The 18,314-nt window shown below is 43.5% G+C and overlaps 1 protein-coding gene across 1 annotated transcript in view; it reads left to right on the top strand.

The window, feature by feature from the left end:
- The first annotated feature begins 12,019 nt into the window (after nucleotides 1-12,019).
- Nucleotides 12,020-18,314, top strand: part of BARX2 (BARX homeobox 2) — a 36,516-nt gene continuing 30,221 nt past the window's right edge. Inside the window, exon 1 of the mRNA XM_054223062.1 lies at nucleotides 12,020-12,489. Within this exon, the coding sequence (XP_054079037.1) occupies nucleotides 12,303-12,489 (187 nt within the window). The 5' untranslated portion in view covers nucleotides 12,020-12,302. The remainder of the gene's footprint in view (nucleotides 12,490-18,314) is intronic.

Genomic DNA, 18,314 nt, shown 5'->3' with positions numbered 1-18,314 from the left:
AGCAACAGATCCATTGTCTCTCTCTCCCACTTTTTACTTGTCCATCCCCCCCTTTCACCCAGAATCTCAAACCACAACAAATTCTGTACCTCTTTTTGGGGAAGAGAACTCTTCAGAGAAACTCACAGCCTTAAATGTAATGGAAACATTTGCTAATGAATGAGCCCTCGTTATACACATTACAAGGAAACACTTAATTGACAGTGGCCACCGGATAACAGGGTTTAATTAATAAATCTAGGTGGCGTCATATACGCCACAGGAAGGGATTACAGGGGTTAATGTGTCTGTCTGTTGGACTTTTATGGAAGAGTTTTGTTGCCTGTCTTTTAACATGAATAACCCGCATGTCTGTGACCCAGCACTTGCAAAAGGGAGAGTCAATTGGTCATGAGAACACAGCAGCCCTGTCTGGGTGTTTGAACATGGGTTTGATGGCATCTGAGGCTGAAGCAGACCAAAGGCACATTTGTTTTCTTGCCTCTTAGCCAGCATCTGGGTTTCTATGGCACTATTCTAACCACACACACCGTCCTGTCTTTGACAAACGGTCTTCTCAAACTTAGCGTTTTAATTAGTGCCACAGACTGTGAGCACCCACCACAACAATACTAGCAAGCTTTAGCCGCAGGATATGCAGAACAGGGATTCTCAGCTGATGGATACTGATACCTTTATGGAAAAATTAGTGAAGCTGTGCTGACCTACCTCCACCTACCACTAATACACTGACTCCGTATCCAATGGGAAGCAAGGCTCTGGAGATCCCACCGAAGTTTGGCACAGAGGACAGATAGCTCTTACTCTGACCTGCAAGCTGCTCTTGAAGTTTGCAATGTGAAAAGATCAGAAAGAGACCAGAACTTCTAATCAGTCTGTCTCTTGATAACATTGTCATCCTCTTCTATTTGCGTTAAAGTGCTCATTTTAGATGTAAGAGCATTTATTTGTTTGTAAATTGCAATGAGGCAAAGCTCACAAATACCACCAGCCCAGGAACACTCTACCTTTACCCGCTCTGCGGATTGCTTGGGTACTAGTTACCAAGTCCTCAAAAATCCCCCGCAGGGGAGACAGAAAGCAGCAGCTGACAACATGTACCTTTGCCCAAGAGACCTGTAGCTCCTGATATAAGTTGGCTAAGCCCTGCGGAAGCAAACAGAACCAGCCTGATTTATCCCAGCCCACGATCCGGGCTGCATATCTACTGTTACTTATGTGTATAAAGTGACAACTGGGCACTAGATGAACAAAACTGCTCTCTGCTTGAAGTAGTGCCTCATATCAAGAGAGCCCTTTGGAAGACAGAAGAGTTGTTTGTATTCCTGTACACAGGAGCATCTTGTAGCAGTGTGGCCATACCAGTTCTGCTTAAAACAATTAGGAACAGAAAACCATTTAACTTACTCTTTGCCTTTCCCAACAATCATTTGTGGCTAACCAGTACATCTTAAATCACTGTCCTTTGCCTGGCTGAGGCTGTCATTGTCATGCCTTTGCTTTATATATCTAAAAAAAAAATCACACTGGAAGTTTAAAGGAACTTCACAAGGATGTTGCAATAAGCTCAGAGCAGGTCTTTATTGTTAATCAGTTACTTATTCTGATTCAACTAAGAGACCAGTTGGACCATGGAGACCTAATTAGCTGGTAATTATTCTCAAGCTTTGCCTCATCTGGATCACAAAACAGATCTTTATCTAGTATCAGTTTAGTCCCATTGCCTTCAATGGAACAGGATTAATCTATTAGACTGGATCCTGTTCACAATCCTAATATTTTGGAAGACCCTAGGAATTTTCCCACTCATGTCTGCAGAAACATAGCAGCTAACAGCAAGTACTAAGTGGAAGATTGAAGAGAAGGTAGTATGCCAGAGACAACATGGATTGGCCAATGCAAGTCAAAGCAGCAGCACAAAAAAAGAGGGACACAGACCAGCTACTGGAGTTAGCCCTCTGCCTCCTGCCCCATCTTCCCTAGCCAGCCCCCTCCATGCAGTGTCATTTAAACCTCCTCTCCTTCCTGCCAAGAACTCTATTTGCTTCTTCGCTCTCACACCTCCTTTTGTGCTTCCAAAGCCTGAGTGCCCTCAGCTCCCCCTTCTTGCTTTCTGTTAAAGCATCCACAAGTGCTTTCATTGAGGGCAAAGCTAAGGCAGGAGCCCATCACACTGGAATGCACATGAAGTTGATAGCTTGCTTTCCTCTACCCAGATCAGCAAAATTAGCCCCACTTATTGGTGTCTAAAGCACGCCCTTGAGTTTGGAATTAGTTGCACATCAAATGTCCCTGTTCAGGCATTACACCAAGACAGAAACACCTGCTAGTTTACTGTCAAGCTTTCCAGCTAGTGAGGCTATTACCATTTATTGTCAGCCCCATCCTTCTCACCCCAGCTGCCCAGCCATGTCTGCCTAGATTTTTTTTCTAGAAGAGTTGTAGCAGAGATGCTGTATGTTTCCTTCAGGTTATTTGTTATTCTACTCTGTTATACAGGGGAAGAAAGTTTACTTCTGTTATTCTAGGAGCAGACATTCACTGTAAAAGAACAAGCTGAAATAAACTGTTTCATTACTGATTTACAGATTATGAAGGGATAGCAATAAATTGAAGAGAAGTTTGTTTTACTATGAGAAATTTTGTATCTTGGCTTACTCCCTAGCTGCAGCTGAATCATTTCTTTCTGCTCACTTAGCAGAAGACTTTTGATAAGCCTTAACTTTTCTTCCATGTGCCAATGTACATATCTACCTTAACGCTTCTGTTTTCATATGCATTTAGTATTCTTTTAGACTTTAGATCTATAACTGCGATAAATAATCATTTTCTTTCATGTAAGAAGCACAGAGTAGAACAGAAAGAAAAATTAAGACTAAGAAGTCTCAGACTGTTCCCTGACCCCTTGTTGTAGCTTACAAGGAATGCTCTTACCTACAACAAAGATCCATAGCTGACAAAAGGAAAGTTTCATGTGAGTTTGTAAAACTTCAGAAACTAAACATAGAACTGTATTTTTTCAGTACTGGAAAATACAACATTTGTTTGAAGCTCAGAATTGAGACAAAAGCAAAGAAAAAAAAGCTCTATATAATAAAGCATAGGCTGTAATAAGATGTTCTTACCAGAAAATCTTAGACTTTTTTTCTTCATGGTGTTCTTTTAGGCAAATGTGGTACAGTTATAATCTGTAGAGACCTTGCTTATTTTTATAACAAGAACACTTTGCTTTCAAATTCTGATACTAATATTGTATTGTTACCACAGCCTAACCAAGAACCATAACCATTACAAGTCTCCCTAAGGCTCTCCCGTCCTCTTTTTATAGCACAGAAGGCACTTAGCACAATGTCTCCTAATTAGTGCTTGCAGGTGGAAATGCATAGGCGTGGGCACCCTTCCTTTCTATAAAAGGGGGAAGACGAGCTTCTCTTCTGTTTTTTTACCTAGAGTTTTCTTTTCCTTGTATCAGGGAGACTTTCAGACTAAAACATGAGATGCTAAACAGTAAGGAAGGTACTGCCTCAACTCTGGTAAGATGAAAATGGAGCTAAGCTATGAAGAATTTTAAATGTAAAGTATTAGTGTAGTAAGCAGGAATGCCTCTGGAGTAGGAAGAAATGTTATGATTAGTGGCAAAGTGGTGTATGGGGAGAGGAACAAGCTTTCAGGCAGAGTCTAAAGAGCTTTCTTTGCTGTACTGAAAATGTTCTTCAGCTGCTGCTGTTGTGGTCTACAGCCAGCTGAAGGGTAGAACTTTACCTACCCTGGGAGATCTCTGAAATAGGTGGAAGGCAAGTGAGAACAGTTCTTGCTTGCAAACAGATGTGATCAAGAGTTGTGTGGTCTGAGTTAAGCCCTGAATGAAAGACACTGTGCCTCTGGTCAGTTTGCAGCTAATACCAGGCTTGAGGCTCCCAGAAGTGGTAAGGTCTCAGGCAGCAGGGATTAAGGAATCTCAGAATGCCATTAGAAAAAGGCTGTTGAGAGCATTTTTGAGGGGCAAGGGAACAGGTAATAGTGAGAAGACAAACAGCTTCAGGTCAAGCATAAAGCTGAGATTATGGGCAGAAAAATGGGACATGTGAGTCAAGGAACTTGGAGGTGCTTCTTAAATGCAAGGGGATTGGACACAAGTACCAGCTGTTTGATGTCCTACTCCCACACTTACATTGATAACATAGTAAAAGCTTTGTGGCTTAACCATTGGCACCAGGGTCTTAACAGCTATGTGTATTTTAATGTCCTAATTATACTGAATGGCAATTGAATTATAGTAGATTTCTCCCTGTTCCTTGTGCGTACTAGCTGTTTTGTCTGAACCCTAGGCTGGGGGCAGGGCTTGTCCCTGCATGGTGCTGGGATCATCCAAAAAGCTCTATCTGAAAACATGTTGCAGCAAACAGGAGGGAAGTGAGGCAGAACCAGTTATTGTGGAGGTGAGCAGTGGCACAACCTGATTGATTGCGGATTCCTGTGGGTGCCTTGGCTGCTGTGAAGCAATCCAGAGTGTGACAGATTTGCTTCCAGAACAGCGCTGGTGCAGAGAGGTCATACTTCAGGGACAAAACTGTTAGTCCAAGGCTACTCTGAAGGATTCAGTGTTACAAGTGGTTTTGACTGAGCTGGGGCCGATGAACCTGAGCCTACTGCAGGCAGCCCAGCTGTCGGTGCAGAGTCCCCCAAATACAGTGCTCCTGAACCCTTGGAGCTGTGTGCTGGTTCCTGGCTGATGTTGAAATACCCAACTGCTGCAATTCAGGCAACAAAGCCTTCTGGGAATAGCATTGTTCTTCAACTCCGGCCATGAAATTGATTCCTGAGCTGTTCCACAGGTAGGAACTTTATGCAGACTTTGTGGCAGGTCAAGGAAGGAGGCAGAGCATCATAGGTAGCCAAATTAGGCACTTTTAATAGGAGGGAGGCTCTCCTCTGTGTTTCAAGCACCAAACTCTGCCTTGGCTGGCTTCCGTGCATACAGCAAGCCCTTTGCCTGTGAGCGGGCTACCTCAGAAGAGTAAACTCGGCCAGAACCTCTGAAAGAGGTTTTTCACTATAGTTGAGGTTTTGCTTTTTCCTTGTTTAGAAGGAATTAATCTATTTATAGGCATGATTGGGCTCTGCTTCTTGGAATTCTCTCTGCTTTTCTCTTAGCATGAGGCAATGAAAGTCTCAGCCTTACCTGTGAACCCTAGGGACCCAGCAGTCCTACAGTAAATTCTGGCATGCTCTGTTATTTATTGACCCCCAGAGCTCCTATCTCTCCTTGTATTAATTAAATGTGAGTCTGTCTACACCAGTAAATTGCAACAGCATGGTGCCTGGGTAAGTGAAGAGCAAGACCTGGGCTCTAAGAGACCTGTGTCCTGTGATAGCTGGGCTTCTTGCAGGAATTCCTGACTCTCTGCAGCCTGCTTGGGAGGGGAAGCCTGAGCGGTTCATGTGGGACGCGCAGCTGCTGGGTTCTCTCTGGGGATGGTGCTCTTGGTTTCTTTTGAATGGCTGTGCTGAGATCCATCTGCAAGTTTGGATTTGGGGTCCTGCAGAGCCCAGGCTGATGAAGACTGTCTAGAAACCATTTATAAAGATCTTATACTTGATGGCATCAATAACTCCCTCTGGGCTTCTTGCAGGCTGAGATAGTGGCAGATTGTCAAAATTACTTAACGTCCTGGAACACCACCCATTCCAGTATGAATAGGCTTCTTGTGTGCAACTCACATGATCATGGTGTTTTTCTGGTGTCTCTATGGAGACTGGAGACATTCTTCTGGTCTATTGGTTTGGGATCTTTTTCTTCTCTGCTTTCAGGTAAATTGTCTTGTAGGAAAAAAGAAAACAAACAGATATAATCCTTGTGAATAACGAATAAAGCGTCTATCACAGAACACCAAAACGTCCTGGCCCCTTTTATAGAATGAGTTGGAAATATTTTGATTTTTCATTTTTTAACATGCTACCATCCAGTTTGGCAAAGATTTAGCAAGCCTTGTGCAAAAAATAATTGGCCTTAGGCAAAGCTGGATGAAGCAGTGAGCATTGGTATGTGGATCCTCATCCAAATTAGGCTGGAGTATGGATTAGAGAGTGAAGTGGTATTAGATTTGGGAGGCCTACCATGCCAAAAAAACTAGGGGAGGTTTTTTAAGATGATCCAATCCCAAACACACTCATTCTTACGAGATCAGATGCATCCCCTTACTGTTGGCTCCAGTCCCTCTAGGGAAGGTGGTATAAATGAGATTTTTGTTACCTTGGCCATACTAAAATTGTTTGTCATTGGCATCCTGGAGAGGAGAGCAACATAGGTAGGATGATGAGGAAGAGATGGTTTTGCAGTGTGGGGTTTGCTGGAGAAATTGATGCATGGGAAACCACTATTTATTGGACCATTAGTATTTGGGATGACTAGTAGGGGACCAGGCTCATCTATCTTGCCCAAACTGGACTTTCAGGTGTTGTGCTTAGGACAGCAATAGGAACAGTTGCCTTTTGTGATTTTCTCCAGGATTTTTTCCTTCCTTAGCAGTGGGCCTGTCCATGACCAGTACGATCTGCTACCTCTGCTCCGCAGCAAGTCCCATCAGTGTGTTTTACGGCTCAGGATGACACAGAATGCTCCTTTACATTCCTGGTTGCCGCTCCCAAACTCCTTATCCCTAGTTTACAAGTCTGGATTCTAGCCTCTTATCTATAGCATGAAAAAACAAATCCTCACTTGCTGAAAGATGGCGTATGTTTCTTGGCGTAAACTCAGGTGTACGTGGTACCTATACAACACCCAGAAAATCAGAGCCACCCCATAAATATCTCTCTAAATGCCTTCAGTTCTGCCAGTGAGTCTGTCTCAGGATTCATAATGATTTATTCCATCCGGTTTGGTATGTTTGGTGCCCTGTGTTAGTGGCAAGGCAACGCCCCTGGTGAGCTCATGGAAACCACTCCAACCACCACTGCCAAGGGCAGGATCTGGTTCAAATTTTGGTAGCAATAGAGCCTAGGAAAGGAGAAGCTGCTCAGGTGTGGTGCATCCCTGCAAAGAGGTAACTAGAAAAATAGCAAGACACTGTCTCTCAGCCCCCAGTGCTTTTGTGGGGAAAAAAATGAGGTCACAGGAGGAAAATACTGGGATTTAGATTATGGTCTCCACCTGGAGAATGCATCATATTGAGTGAGGTCCAGCTTCTGTCCTGAGGATGAACAGAGGGAGCCTCTGCCTCAGTTTCTGTGCATGTAGATCTGAAGCCATATCTGTATCTCCTTTCCAAGCGACTTTGCAATCTGTAATGAGTTGTTTCTGGGTTGTGCATTCTGAGCCTGCCACCAGCACTAATAAAACCAACGAATATTAGCTGTATTAGTACTTTAGAGCATCTTAACTAATGTGGGGACTAGTCACTGGCTTCACTCACGTAAGTACCATTATACTCTATTTCTAGATAATTCAAAGTTGGCTCTAAGCAAGGGAGACTAGGCTTAGGGCTTGTTGCAGAGCAACAAAGGTGTCACAATTGATAGTTCAGCTTTCACTACAATTTTATTGCAGAAAGTAACTCCAGCCTTGATTTATTCTGACCAAGTCAAGGGGGCTACTTTGTAGTGTTGTGGCTGTAAGCCCAGGTCTGTCCGTAAGGAAAAAAAACCTGCTAGTGAAGCCAGGGCTGGTCTGGACTGCAAAGATGCTGTGGCATCATGCTGGGATAGGAGGAATAAATAGGAGGAGAATCGGTTGTGCTCAGAGTGAGGTCTGTTGATGCTCAAAGAGGCTGCAGACAGATTTAAAAGTGACAGGAGAAGTAATGTAATTGTGAGGATTTGAGACAGACTCCATAGCTTGGGGAGCTGGAAAAAAAATTTCCAATGAAACCACTGGACTTGGAGCAGTCCTATTCTGCAGTCACTTAGGCCAGGAATGAACTTTGCTTGTAAAGATAAGCTGGAAGCAACAGCCTCCCTGAAGCCAATGGAGTGCGTGAGCATGTGCAATTAGCTCTCTGCTCTGCGATTTCTATTACATCGCACACTTGGGTGCCCAGGGGTATCATCTTGCCATCTGCAAAGGGGCCAAGGTAAAGTTCAGAGTCAACAAACACCCTATGATGTGATCCTGCTTTTACAGAGGCCTTCCAGGAGATGGGGGAGAGAGACCCTGCTCAGAGGTCTTTTTTTTTTTTTTTTTCTAAAAAAAAAAAGTGTTCTTGGACAACTCTATTTTCTGTGGCTCAGGCAGATACTAGAAGCCCTCTTTACTTATGTGTGATGGATGCTGAGATCTTTTCCTCAAAGGGACTTTCATGCACCGAGATCTTTCACGCTGAGAGGACAAAGCCTCTGGATATGCTTCCCTTGAGCAAAACACTGGCCCAAATTGTGCCTCCCTGTTTCTAGCCTCACATTTGATTTTTCTACTCTGGATCGGGTATCAAGCCCAATATCATGCCGAAAAAGGCATACACTTAAGATCAGAGTGTTGGTGTTTAACAGGATTGGTTATGTCTGTATGAATCTACTTTCAAAGGTGGTTGGATTTCACTGGAAAAGGGACTTTTCTAGTGATTAAACATGGTAATGTCAGAGGCTTGTGAAAGGTATCTTTGCCTTTTGATAAGGAAAAAGGAATTCAGAACAAGACCCAATGCACTTTAAAGTTTTGGCACTCGATAGAATGGGCACAAAAACACCCAAGGTTTTTGCTTTTGAAATTCATCTTTAAATGTGAAAACTAGTGAGCTGAAAACCCACCGGACAGAATGCAAACGATCCCGGTGTGCTAGGCAATGTACAAATACAGAAGCAAGTAATCACAACCAGCTCGCTCTTCCCTGAGCAGAGCCAGGTACTTGGCTACTACCTAAATAACAAATTTAGTAATACAGCAGCTTAATTCCTATGGCCTTAATCACCATCTTACAATAACGTTTGTGTTGGGACTAAACAAGTCTACTCTAAGGTGCTTAATCATTTTCCCGAGGTGCACAGCACCAGTGGGGTTCCAGCACTGCACGCAAAGTGCCTGGTAGCACAGATTGTCTCCAAATTAAAACAAATTGTCTCCAGAAACCCTGGTTCAGAAGGTCTCCTGCTGGATCTTTTCTGATTGAACATGATTGCCCTCCTGGAGGATCTACTTTCAGTTCTCTGGTGGAGAGCTGAACTCCCTGCTCTTAGTCATTAACAACCCGTTGCTGACTGACAAGCTCAGAGCAGTGCTATTTTCCTCCTCGGTTCTGATACCGGTTTTACACACAAAAAAAACTTGCCTCAGTCAGTGAATTGCAGGATCGTGTCCCTTGGATTAATTCCCCCTTCCCTCTTGGAAAAGGGCATGTGCAGAAATCCTGGTAACTTGCTGTCACGCTGCCATTTGTGGAGTGCAGGTGCTGGGCTCACGCACGCAAACTGCGTCAAGTCTCCTGCCTTCCAAACCTCTCCTGACATGCCTTTTGCTTTCCACCCTCCCGCACGGCCCCATTTCTCAACCGCTAGAGAAACCTTAGGGAGAAGGACTTATCAGCGAGGCTGTCCTACATGGGAAGAGTACTGGGGGCTCCAACAGCTGCTCGGGGTTTGAGTCCCCTTGGCAGATGTTTGCTATTCCAGCCACTTCATTAATGTTGGAAACAAAACCCCTGATTATTCCTGACCAAAGCACCCCCTTTTTGATTGACAGCCAGTGTGTGTTTCATACGACATAACCCACTGTATTGCTCTGGCTAGTTTTAAAAAAAAAAAAAGAAATTCATTAATTAAAGAAATAATGTTTGTAGAGACATGCTAATCTCACCTGCCAGCTCACGCTGTGGTGAGGGCATCAGTGTTTCTAGAGCACGGGCAGAGGTGCCAGCCCCACATCTCTGGAAATCCAGCCCTTCAGATGTGGGAAAGAAATGTCTAAAGACAAGAGGAGCCTCTTGTCTTGCGGTCAGTTGTGTGCGCCTTAAGCCAGCCGACAGTTTCCTTCCCCTCTTGATTGCTGGGCTGGATCTTGTCGGGCTCATGGAAGACTCTGATTTCCAGCGCTTGTATCGCGCTCCCAGTTTAGGAAACGTTCCTCTGCTGCGTCTTGTCAGGTTTTGTGGAGCCAGTAAATGCAAAATGACTTTGGAGTGGGGGTAGAGGGGCTGCAGTTACTGCCCAGACACCCAGGAGACACGGTGGAGCAAAACACCATTTGCTGCTGGTTTCTGCTGCTTCAGGATTTAAATCAATTGCTTGCTCGGGATGCTGCTTCAGAAATATTCTTTGTAATAATTATCAGCAAGCAGTAATTGTTTAATGTTACTGGTAATTATTTTGTTCTCTGAAAAAAATATGTCTGAAAAAAAGGCGAAGAAAGTCTGTTCCTAAAATGTTTTATGGCTGAATTAAGAAGCGAGTATTCATAAAACTACATTCATAATGAAGTCAGCAAATCTCCTTAAATATTTGCAGTTTGTTTAGCAACAGCTTAAGTAATTTAAAAATAGTTATATCATCAGGGAGAAGAAAGTCCTTGAACTCCTTAGTGGTTGTTGTCATTCTAGTTAAATTCCTGTTCGTAAGATCGCTTTTGTTTCTCAAAATAAAAAGAAGTAAAACTATTTCCAACCAATTTATTTTAAATGAGAATGCCGTTTCAATGGCTCAATGAGCAAACCGCTTTGTTTTATCTTTGTTTTAATATATTTTGCTGTGCTGCGTTTTTTAAAACCACGTAATGAGTTTTTAAGAAAAAAGTTCAAAGGATATATCAAAAGTATTATATTTCCTTGCGTCCACCTTCCAGTTTTGACAGGGTACAGACAATGCGAGTATCTTTTTTTTTGGTTTTAGGACTCTCCAAATCGGCAAATGTATCTCTGAAGTTTAAAGCCAAATGATACTTGTAATTGAAAAAGAAACGGTGCTTTTGCAAGAGATTAAAGACAGTTTATAGATTTTTAAAGGCTTTTAAAAATATAGATCAATAAAATAAAAGTTGCTCGGGTAGTTTATGAGTTTGAGATGGTTGTTTCTTTCTGCAAAAACAGATTGAGTTTTCTAATGGCAAATAAGAGTTTGCTGCCATTTGGATCACCAAAGCATGAAAACTAAGCAGTGGCTGATAACGTTTTGCAGATTATACTGAAATCCTTGTATGAAGCCTGCAAATAATTTTTTTTTGGGGAGGTGGCACATTTCCATAACGACCCTCTCTTTACCCATTTGGAGTTTGTGGCCACAAGTAATTACGAGCTGCTGTGGTTTCTGGAAAACCATGCAGCAACCGGTTGAAATTGGGAAGACTCCTCCTAATACGCCTTCCCCTGAGTAAGGTGTCCTGGTGATTCCCGTGCTAAACCACACCGACTCCAAACGGGGCGCGGTGCAATTTCTCAGCGGGCAAAAATCCCCATTTGGGAGCAGTCCTCCCTGCAAATCAGGGGAACTGCTGCAGAGAGGCCGCGGAGCAGGGGAATAAAACTCAGGGCTCAGCCCGGGAGGAAACCCAGCTCTGGCAGAGCGGGGAAATCGCAGCACCCCAGGCACTGCCGGGGGGCTGCATGGGGTCCGGCCTCCGCAGAAGGTGCTCAGAGCTCATCTTTGCAAAAATCCAGCTGAGATAAGCAGGGATTTGCCAGTAAATCGTCTCGGGCTGCAGGAACCGAGTAACGCCGCTCCGGAGAAGGCAGCGTTTGCTTCAGCAAGGCACCTATAAATAGTAATTTATTTTTCCCCCCCTGACGCTCTCCAGCACTTTGTGGCTGGGGAATAGATTTGATGCCGATTGGAGAAAGCTTCAGGGGCTCGGGAAGAGACGCTCAATCCTGCGTTTGCGGGATGTGCACTTTTAATTTTTTAAACTAATTACAGGCTAGAGAAGTGTGTGTGTGGAAGGTGGGGGGGGTGGAGAGAAGAAAGGAGGGGGGGGGGGGGGGGAAAAGCCAGCCCCAATCTGGAACCTTTCCCAAAAAAAAAAAAGGAGAGAAAGAAAGAACGAAAGACACACACCCCGGTATCTTAAAATAGAGAGCAGGGAGGGGAGAGGCTGGGAGGATCCTCCCCGCCGGGCGCAGGGTGACAGCGGTGCTCGGCGGGGAGCAGCGGGCGCCCTGATTGACAGCCGGAGCCTCCTAAAAAGGACGCGGAGAGATGCTTATCGGCAGGTTTATATAGCGGGGGCGCGGAGCGGCGCGGAGCAGGCAGCGGAGCGGCGGCGGCGGCGGCAGCAGCGGCGGCAGCAGCAGCAGCAGGAGCCGGGGCAGCGCTGGGAGGCGGCGGGGGCCCATGCCCGGCCGGCCGCGGCTCTGGCAGCCCCCGCAGCCCCGGCGGGCCGCCCCGCCATGCACTGCCAGCCCCAGCCGCGGCTCGCCGCGCCCGGCCGCCCCAAGGCAGGCAGGAGGCGCTACAAGACCTTCATGATCGACGAGATCCTCTCCAAGGAGACCTGCGATTACTTCGAGAAACTTTCCCTCTACTCCGTCTGTCCGTCCCTCCTGGTCCGGCCCAAGCCGCTGCACTCCTGCGCCGGTAAGCCCGCTCCCCGCGCCCCCCGGGCCGGGCTGGCTCTCCCGAGGGAACCGGGGGATGCGCTGGGATGCCAAGGTTTGCCACCCGAGCCTCTCTCGCCTTGGTGGGACTAGCAAACTCCTGCGTGTCCCGCTCCTCCGAAGCGGAGACTCCCCTAAACCCAGCCCTGAACCCGAGTTTTCGTGCCCCATCCCCAACGGAAGGGGTTGTGTTTGCTCCCGCTCCCTTTATTTTCCAGGGAGATGGCATTTAATAAATCCTCGGGGCTAATTGCAGTGCGCAGCGGTGGGGTTCTGCTTTAATCTTTCTCGGGGTGTTTGCAAATCGATAACTAATGCAAATGATAACGAGTTAAGAGGAGCACAGGTCCCCCAGTAGAAAGCGGCCTCAACCTTGCGCTCGTGGAAACCATTACTGGGTTTTTTTTCATTGCCGTCTGTGGGAGTACAAAGAAATTAATAGAAAATTTGAAAACTGAGAGGAGCTGCTGTTGAGACGGATTATTTTCTACCCTAAATCCTGTGAAAGGCTATTTCTAACAGAGAAGATGTGAAAATATTTGCGTTGATTTTGCGGACGTAGACACCACAAATAAATACATACAAATGGATCTCTCTCCTGGAGAGAGACCACTGATTTTAACGCAACAAAAGGGGCGATTGGGTCTTGACCGTGGGCGTTACTACATTTCACAAACAGATTGGTCTAATGTGAGCTTTTAAAAATCCATGTTAAAAGTAAAAATATCATTCTTATAATGCATTCCAGATTTTGAAAAAGAAAGAAAAAAAATCCCTCTTTTTCTGGTGAAGTAGGCAGTTTTCCAGATTTATATTCTTCCCATAAGGCAACACTTCTAATGGTGACACCTAATGTCTTAAGAGAATCAGATGATGAAACTGAAACTTAAAAATATGTTCTTAAAAAAACCCCTAACTATTAAAAATACTTGCAAAGGACTAATCCCCCATAAAATAATATATGTTTCAAGGTCATAAAATTCTATTTTTCCTTTTTCTGTTTCCCGGGAATGTTCATTTTGTGTTTGTATCGTTGTGTTTAAAAATTCAAGACCTGCACTTTGGCTTAGGTTTGGTGTTTTGTTTTTAATGCTTAGCAGAATATAAATAAGAAGGAACTTTTCAGGTCTTCGTAGAGCTGTGCTAATATAAAACTTGTTGTTCGGTTACCTAAGAGTACGACGAGTAGAATAAACCCTTGGTCCAAGCGTAAGTCTTCCTCCAACTTCAATATTTATTTTGTAAATATTAATAATGAAAGATTCAGAAGCGATTAGGAGGCTGGATCAGAATTAAGACCCGCGGTGACCAACTTTTTGAAAGTGGTTACATGCATAGTGTGATCCTCACTCAACATTTATTTCTTCCGATCGATTCGTGCGTGACGTTCCTTGCCTTCTCTAACAAATCGCTGACGTATTTTTATACAAGAAGATCTGGTTGTTAACCAAGATATTACTGACAAGGGAATTTTTCAGAGCTGATCCCTCACTACTGCGTAGACAGTGAAATTCGGTGCTTGGCCAAAATAGGCATGAATGTCCCGGTGCGTGGGAGCTTGCAGTTACGGGGCGAGGGCCCAATTCTGCACCCATCGGAGTCAATGGCATCCCTTCCACAGGCCCCAGTCTGCCAGGAAGAGGAGAGAGATTTCTATCTCCCTTAGTACAGAAAAAGGAAGCAATAGAAAAGAAAGCTCCCTTTAGCACCCAAAAGGAATATTCACCTGAATATTTACCAACATCGAGAAGCATGTCCGACTAACTCTGCATCAAAAAACATGATTTGAATGTCACGTTTAGGCTAAGGAATCCTTAGCATTTTTGATGGGTGGGGTGTTTCCCAGCAGCTGTTTTCAGTCTCACCATCCCCATGGGGACAAAAGAGAGAATTTTTTTTTAATATGTACTTCTCTGTCAAGTATAGCAAACATTGTAAGACTAATATAGATTCATTAAATAATCATTAATAATCCTCAAATGATTCAGCAGTGGATTCTGAGTGACGCTAGCATGACTCCTGTGGTTACTGTTCAACTAAAGCCTCATTTCTCTTTCTGCCTGGGATCTTTAATGAATTTGCCCTCAAGACTCTGTTTGTAGCCCAGGCTCTGGCCTGTCCCTCTGTCAGGGCGGATTGTGAATATCTGCTTCTAATGGAATAAGCTTTGTGGAGTTGCAGTGTTTGAGAGGTGATGTGCGGAGAGAGATTCGCTTGCGGGATTAAAACCATAAAGGAAACTGTCCACACTTCCAAATTTTAAGTCTTCTAAGGTTTATAGGTATAATTGAAGTCCTATATGTGTTAGATAATGGGATTTTTATTTATTTTTTATTATAAAGAGAGGAAATTCTGTTGTATAAGAAATGGGCAATAGCACAAAAGGTAACTGAATACGAAAGAATTTAAAAAATACCCAACACAAGTCTGTTTAAAAAAAAAAAAAAAAAGAAACCCCAAACAAAATAACCCCAAAACCACTTAGAGACTAAAGATGGCAGAAATACAGCGCTATGGCATTTAACTTGCTGCCTGCGTTTCCTTTGTCCCTTGAGTTCATCAGGAAGGGAGTGAGCCCTTGGTCTTCTTGCGGTCTAGAAGAAATGAATCTTAACCTAAATCACAGAAATTTCCCTTGCCAGTGGAGTCCTGGCTGGGGCTTGGGAGTCTTTGAAACTCTCATGAGTGATTAGTTCCTTCAGCTGAGCTTCTCTTTGGTGCCATGGCCTTTTCTCCAGTCAGGAGTCAAATTTTGTAAGCGTTTTCATGGGCTGAAGAGTTAATAGTTGTCTCATCTTGGGTGAAGTCACAGAAGTCTGATATGCTTTTATAATTTATCCGGAGCTGAAAGACAGAAGATGTTTTAGTCGTGCAACGTGTGTGTTTAACAACATCTTTGTTAAGAGCAGAGCTCTGAAAAACATTGGGAACCAAATGGAAAATGTTTTTTTCTTTTGGCTATGATCAAAGACTAACTGTTTAAGCGTGTGCAGCTGAATTGGGACAAAACAAAATTATCAAGCAGAGGGAGATGGGGTTGGAAAGAGCGTTTGGGAATTTTCCTGTGCGTGGTGAGGGCAAAGACCGGTGTTGGAGTTGTGAGGAGTGCGCGGGAGGTCTGATGCGAAGCTCACCCATCTCCCTGGGGAGATTCCCGTTGCGAAGAGCTTGGAACCAGCCCCAACCAAAATTTTTCTTTGGAAAGAAAAATGTAATTCCTTGTGAAAAGGACCCATCATTAGCTTAAAATTTGGTGTATGAATATGTATTGTGGCATTTATTGAGCCAGATAAACAAGGCCGTACCCACCCTTAATCTGTAATGAAATGCCCAGGTTCAGAGCCATTATGATAACAAAAAGAAAGATATTTAAACAGAAATATTTTCAGATGGTGGTTAATACCTCTTTGATTTATGACTTTTTGGATTGTGATGACTTAGTGAAAACATTATTTATTTTGTTTCATGATACTTATATTTTTATTGGCTTTTCAAATTATGTCATATTTAGATATGACATTAATTTGTATAAGTAACGATTACAGTGTAAATGTATACTGTGCTTAGTTTGTTATAGTGATCTCTGAAGGTTGCTTTTCAACTGAGCAGAGTCCTGGAGGAATTCACTTTTCAAATTGTCCTCATATAATTTTTCAATTTTACGTTTTAAAATATTTGTAGGTGAGTCTGTACCAATACTGGTTTTTTTCCTAGATTTTTGAAAATCTTGCTTTAGCAATACATTCAAAATCCGAATGCCGTATTTGTAGTTCAGGGTGTGGTAAAGAATCAAAGGACATTGTCAGTGTATGAGGTTATGAAGGGCAAACTGGAAATGTTTCATATTTACTGAAGTAACTAAAATAACTTGAAAAAATAAATGACAGGGTGATCATGGCTGGGGTGTTGGGGGAGAACTTGCGTGCTTTCCCTGGTGATAGCGGAATTCCTGACATTGTGTATTGATAATGGGCAATTTTGGTCTTGCAGGTCCTTTCTAAACTATCCCAATTAAATTGAGATGGCTGAATTACAAAGAATCGCGTTGTCTCTTTCAAGAGAGAGCTTTTTATGAGTCTTCAGTTTATTTTAGCAAAGTTTGTAGTGCAAATTATTTGTTCTCTCTGCTGTGTATTCATTTCTACCTGGATCTCTTCTGGAGCTCATAAAATTTAAAATTATTTTAGTGATTTATAACTTAAACTCCAATGAGCACCCATGTGATTTATTTCCGATTTACACCAAGGTTTTACTGGTACATATCTCGGGTAGGACTGCGCTGCTTTCTCTTTTTATCTGCTCCTATATTTGAACGCCTTGCATGAATGTAGCTTTACAGGTACAAAGATACCTTATATTGGTGTGGTTTTGTCTTCTGAGAGAATGAGCTACTTTGATATCAAATATTTACACTTGTGTAAGGGGAGTTGTGTTTAAAGGGGATTGTATGGCTCTACGTATATTTAAAAGTGCCACAACTTCTGGAATTTTTCAGCTTTTTTGCATCTTTTTGAAAGTTTACTACTCTGCTTGCTGGTCTGTGGAACAAGTTGCCTTTAAAGAACACTAATAATTATGACTTGCTTCCTTAAAATTAGTATTTTGGATTTCTGAGTTGGCGCTGTTTTTGTTTTGGAGGGGGAGAACAAATTGAGGTTTTCATGTAGGTAGGTTTCTAATATCGAATTGTTCAAGACTTGAATTTTTCTTTTTCAGTTTGTTTGTCTGTCTTCTGTTGTTTTATCATAGGGTGAAATTGGGAATGGCTTATCCTGAACTTTTTTTTGAGCTCCCATTTTCCTGGTATATTTGATATTTTTGCTTTCTAGATTAAATTAAGTGATACCTGCAACCACTGGGGCCTGCGGGGAATCACCGCTTGTGTGATAAAGCATGAGCTTTGATACTCCTGCTCCTCAGTCAGTCTTGTCAGCCTTTTAGGAAACCATGGCGAGAAAGTAGATTTATTGCGTCTTAAAACAGCTCGGTTTTTATGTGTAACCTCACAACAAGATTCCTTCTGGTTCTGTTCAAAAAGGCCTTGATCTGGGCAAGGTTTGAATTTGCTCTGGGACATTACTTAAAATCGGGGTGGAAGCCATTTCTTTTGCTCAAATACTTGCCGAAACTTTTTCTTTTCCATTAAATGGATACTGTTACGGAGTTCCTGGGGGAAAGCAGGGCACTGTGGGAAGGGAAAAGGGAATCCATGGAGCGTATGGCCCGATGTGGGGAAAAATGAGAGGCCATCCGCTCAAAGCGCATTATCTGAAACATAACAGCTGGATTAATCCCATTAAATAAAACAAATACAAAATTGTGGGTATACCTTCTACCAGGCTAGCTTGAACCTGAGCGTGCCCAGCCTCCAGTCAGCCCAGCGTCTTTGACTGGGGTCGAATTGCCGTCCCCCAGCGGGTTTGCCTTGGCATCCCAGTCATTAATCCAAGGTGTTGGAAAGACTTTTGGTCTTGTGGTGTGTGGAGCTGGGTGCTGGGGAGACCTACGTGTCTTAAATGTGTGCCTGCGGTGGCAGGAGCGCTGGGGCTCGGTGACTCACGAGGTCCATTAAAGACCTGTGTCCCAAAATGTATTTGCTGAGGGAAGCAAGCCAACGTGAATATGGTTGTTTATACGGCGGCAGAAAGCGATAGGTGCCAACTTAAATTGCAAAGCTGTAAGTGTCAGCGTGTGGAAATCTACATTGGTGCAATACTGTTTGGGCTGTTTTTCTGATTATTTGGGCAAACATATGAAGAAAAAAAAAATCTTCTGAAAACTGCCTGTGTTTATTAAGTTTATCTT

The sequence above is a fragment of the Rissa tridactyla genome, chromosome 17, assembly GCF_028500815.1.
Source record: "Rissa tridactyla isolate bRisTri1 chromosome 17, bRisTri1.patW.cur.20221130, whole genome shotgun sequence".
Taxonomy (NCBI): Eukaryota; Metazoa; Chordata; class Aves; order Charadriiformes; family Laridae; genus Rissa; species Rissa tridactyla.
The sequence above is the reverse complement of the archived record's forward strand: the minus strand, read 5'-3'. Positions and strand labels throughout refer to the sequence as shown.